This window comes from Cyprinodon variegatus, unplaced genomic scaffold (assembly GCF_000732505.1).
Source record: "Cyprinodon variegatus isolate N-32 unplaced genomic scaffold, C_variegatus-1.0 Scaffold52, whole genome shotgun sequence".
Lineage (NCBI taxonomy): Eukaryota > Metazoa > Chordata > Actinopteri > Cyprinodontiformes > Cyprinodontidae > Cyprinodon > Cyprinodon variegatus.
This window is the reverse complement of record NW_015150505.1, coordinates 829,405-833,882: the sequence shown is the minus strand read 5'-3', so window position 1 is coordinate 833,882 and position 4,478 is coordinate 829,405. Positions and strand designations below refer to the sequence as shown.

Genomic DNA, 4,478 nt, shown 5'->3' with positions numbered 1-4,478 from the left:
ATTCTATTATACATTGCAGTGTTAGTTAAAATTATAAGGTGCCTATATTCGCCCATCTTTAAAATGTTCTGGATGTGCCCCTGCTTTAAGGTTGATAAAAAAAAAATGTAAGCCCAATCTCTCTGGACCATCAGTTCTATTGGAAATGGCTTTAAAAATAATAACAGCCTAAGTTTAGTTTGAGTATTTCGGTTCCAAATTTGAGCGCTTGGTTTGAATTCAAACAGCTGTGGTGGGATTTCTCCCCAGCAGCTCTTATTCTCCTGTGTCTCTTGTATTCTGTGCCTCAGGAGAAAGAAAAAAAAAATCCCTGCCAGGGCAAGTCTCAGCGGTGACTGCCCCGCCCATCACTAGTGCGCTGGTTTTACACCTGCCTCACCAGCCCTGCCACTTTGAGCTCATTCAGGAGCTGCTTCACCTGCTCTGCTCTGCAGCCTTCATCAGGACCCGGCACTGCGGACAGGTGTCCGATATGAGCGCAGACAGCCGCTGACTGCAGCCCACCTCCATCCGATCAGCGCGGCAGAGATCTGGGAGAGTTTGCGCGCACCGCGGGGACCTGCGCAAAGGACGTAAACATGCAGTGAGCGCTCCCACCGGACCTGCTGAACTTTACCCGCTGACGCGATGGCAGCAGCCGCTACTCTAGGGGAAGTTGGAGGCGTCCTCCACGGCATCGACGGCGTCGTTCACGTCGGCTCCCATTTCTTCCTCACGCCTCCCGGGGACGGTCCGATCCTGCTGGGGGAGCACCTGGCCCCCGGGGACAGGCGGTACCTGCCCACCGCGCAGGATCTGAAACACTTAAAGGGCATTTTGAGGAGGAGGCAGCTGTACTGCAGGACTGGCTTTCATCTGGAAATACTTCCGGATGGCACGGTGCAGGGGACGAGAAAGGACCACAGTCGTTTTGGTAATTATTACATTCAAAGCGTCCATTTCACAAGAAATGTCCAATCAGGACACCAGACTCATTCCAATCACGTTAATAATCCAATCATGAAGACAGATTCAAATTTAGTTAAATATATCTGTGTATAAAATTATTTTTAAATCCCAGGTTAAACAATGTTTGAGTTTCTTTGATCATGCACAGAACAACTGTCTTATTCTTCTGCAGGTATTTTGGAATTCATAAGCCTTGCTGTTGGCCTGATAAGCATAAAAGGAGTGGACAGTGGGCTTTACCTGGGGATGAACGACAAAGGGGAGCTCTATGGATCTGTAAGTACCACTTCTGCTTTGGAGAAGGCTGACTAAAGTCTCTGCAGGAAAAAAAAATATCATGTGCACAGGGATAAAATCAGGATGACTCAACTTATATCCTGAATTTTGAAGCTGGAATTCTTCCTTCTGATGTGGAGAAGTTAGCTGGTATTACATAGCAATGTTTTTCTGTATATACCGAGGTATTTATTTTTATTTCAGCCTTGGTTTTCCATGTTAGAGTTTAACACATGCTGCACTTTGAGGCACGTAGAGATCTTTGATATTTGAGACAGTTGAGGAATTCAATTAAAGTATATTATGAAGTGTTTTCTGCAGAATCTATTGTGATATTTGATTATTTGGCACTGCTTCTATGTGATTCAATGGGAGGAGATTGTAACTTCAACATAGCACAACAGTTCTGTTAAAAAAAAAAGTTTTATTTGCTTTATTTAGAGTTTCTGCTTTAAATTAAATAACCTTAACAGAATTTGTTGTTGTATTTTAATTCATTCATATCCACCTCTATCGTCAAGACCACTTCACATTATGAAATGATGTAAATGGTGTCCTCTTTCAGACTTTTATCATCTAAGACCCCTTTTATCTATTTTCTAGGAAAAGCTCACACCTGAATGTGTCTTCAGGGAGCAGTTTGAGGAAAACTGGTACAACACCTACTCATCAAACCTCTATAAACACGGAGACAAAGGGACGCGATACTTTGTGGCATTAAACAAAGATGGGACTCCAAGGGACGGGACTAAATCCAGAAGGCACCAGAAATTCACACACTTCTTGCCCAGGCCTGTGGACCCAGAGCGAGTGCCAGAACTGTATAAGGATATCCTGGGACACAGCTGAGACGCAAAGTCCCAGATCAGGAGTAGCTGCTTTACAGCCCTGTTAGGCAGGGAGCCGATCGACAAAAAGAGGCTGAAACGATGCCGAGCGCTGGCTGGAGGACCTCTACCAGCGGGGGTAAAGGCACTGGGGGCCTCATGTAGGAATGTACAGTGGCCATCTCTCAGCAGCCAAGACGACAGGCCTAGAATGCCTCGGCATGAGGGGCTTGTTTGTTCCAGAGGCTGGACGATCCCAGAAAAGTACCTGCAGAGAACAGGTAACATCTGGGGAGACGAGGCTGAGAGGTCACGCAGCGTCTCCGCAGTCTGCGGCCATCCCAGGAGGTTTCTCCGGGGCGCTGTCTGAGCGAGAACTACTGTCTGTTGAGAAGGACTTTGAAGGAATTACATTTTATTTCAAACCTGTTGGAGACATTTGCAGAAGTGTAAAAGTCTATTTATTCATTTTTAGATACACATATTTATCTTATATATTTATTTATTGGAGAATATATTTTTACAAGTAGAATCTAGGAAAGCCCACTTGGAACAATGTCAACTATATAAAGTGAGAAACTGTACTTTTATCATCTTTATCCTAAAACAAATAACCATCAGTACTACTCTATTATTAAATCCAAATTATAAAACCTTTTAAAAGCTATCCAAATTTGAAATGTTTTCTATCCTAATTGTTTATTGTATATCTTTTTGGATTAGTATTTAATGGCCACTCTATTGTAAGATGTGATCACCTTCAGTAAAAACTATATTACTACCCTAATTATCATGAAATTATTCCTCAGATGATTCAAACTAATTGTGAAATTAGGGCAAACTTCAAAGGATAATTTTTCCTCCCACTTTAAAAAGCAATTTGGCTTTATTTCAGGTGTCATAAAAAATATAAAATAGGCACCTGAAGTAAGAGTGTTGATTAAGAATTTTTTTTTCTATTTTCCTCAAAGTTTTAGAAATATGGTGTCATTTTGGGCTCCAATCTAACTGTTTTTGGATTTCGCCATTTTAAAATATTTCCAAGAAGCCAACATTGTAATTTTTATTAGAAAGGAACTATTTTCAGCCAGCTGACCACCAGTGCCCAGAAACAGTTGGGGGAGGGTATTTAACATTCTGTTATCCCTTTCCTGCATTTCATTAAAGACTTTAAACTGTATGAGTGGTTTGATGGAATGTATTCGCTTTTATTTTCAAAGCTCTGACGTAGCTTGGTACCAACAATGTTTAACATACACTATAGAATCTGTGTAAACTCCAGTTGCATGCCACACTTTTAAGATTTATATTCTTTCTGTAGATTATGTGCGGCTCCTCCAGAGTCACTACAGGCTGATTCCCTCATATAAGCTCCTATGCTGTTAGTTGAAAGATTAAAAATCAATTTTGGAGCTGAATGAGGCTCAGATATTATCTTATAACCCAATCCTGCTCTATATGGGTGTCTAGCAACTTAGGGCTTCACAAAACAGCTAGATATGCACATTATAGCAACAATGTCTGAAGGTAAAATGCTTCGTATTGTTTTTCAGGGGACTGATTTTCAGAATCGATGCATTGGCTTTGATTTGTAAAAAAAAAAAAATAAGAACAAAGATCATGTATCCCTTTGTAGGCTGCAGGGATACTGCTAAAGGTAGATTGCTGGTCTGGATGTTGTCCCAGTGGATGTATGGGTTCTTACTGGATCCTCTGATTTTCCTTCCATTGTCCAAAAACTTACCAGTTATGCTGGACTGGAGACCTGACCGGTGTTCCCCACTTCAGCTCCATTAACACCCTGGACAGGTGTGTCCATATCAGGGGAACACGGACACACACGCACTCTGGGCAATTTAGAAATGCTAATTAACCTAACGGTGATGTTTCTGGACTGTAGGAGGAAGCTAGAGAACCCATGCATTTACTGGGGGGGACATGCAAGAAGACCCTAATCCAGGAGTGGAAACCTGGACCTGATGGCTGCAAGGCATCAATTCTACAAACTGCATCCCTGGTTCTAGAAATTATTGGAAACTTGAAGTCAGAAAACCATAAACTAACTTGACCGATGAGAAAATCCTTTTCAGGGTCAGAATGAACTTTTGTTCCTTCCTCCTCAGAAACCAATGCTGTTGTCAAAATACCAAACCTTTAACTTTTAACAGACTTTTTTTTTTAAAGAGCTCTGTTTTAGTGGTTGACTTTGCCTTTCAGAGTTTAAACATATAAACCGGCTAACGAGAGCAGTGTTGTCTTTCTTTATGGATGCCGTTATGCTGGCAGACTCGGTGCATGTGTAAAAAAAACTTCAAAGCGGGACGCTGTGAACGAAGAGTCCACGCAACAGCCCGATCAGAGCCAAATAAAATCTGACCTTTAGCTGAGGCCCTGCAACTTAAGCAGATGAATAAAAGTGGAGGTCAG

At 42.0% G+C, this 4,478-nt stretch overlaps 1 protein-coding gene across 1 annotated transcript; it reads left to right on the top strand.

The window, feature by feature from the left end:
- Positions 1-389: 389 nt before the first annotated feature.
- Positions 390-3,887, top strand: LOC107082377 (fibroblast growth factor 20-like). The gene is made up of 3 exons (XM_015371041.1): positions 390-913; positions 1,121-1,224; positions 1,828-3,887. The coding sequence occupies exons 1-3, from the start codon at positions 628-630 to the stop codon at positions 2,071-2,073; spliced, it is 636 nt and encodes a 211-aa protein (XP_015226527.1). The 5' UTR covers positions 390-627; the 3' UTR covers positions 2,074-3,887.
- The last annotated feature ends 591 nt before the right edge of the window (positions 3,888-4,478 follow it).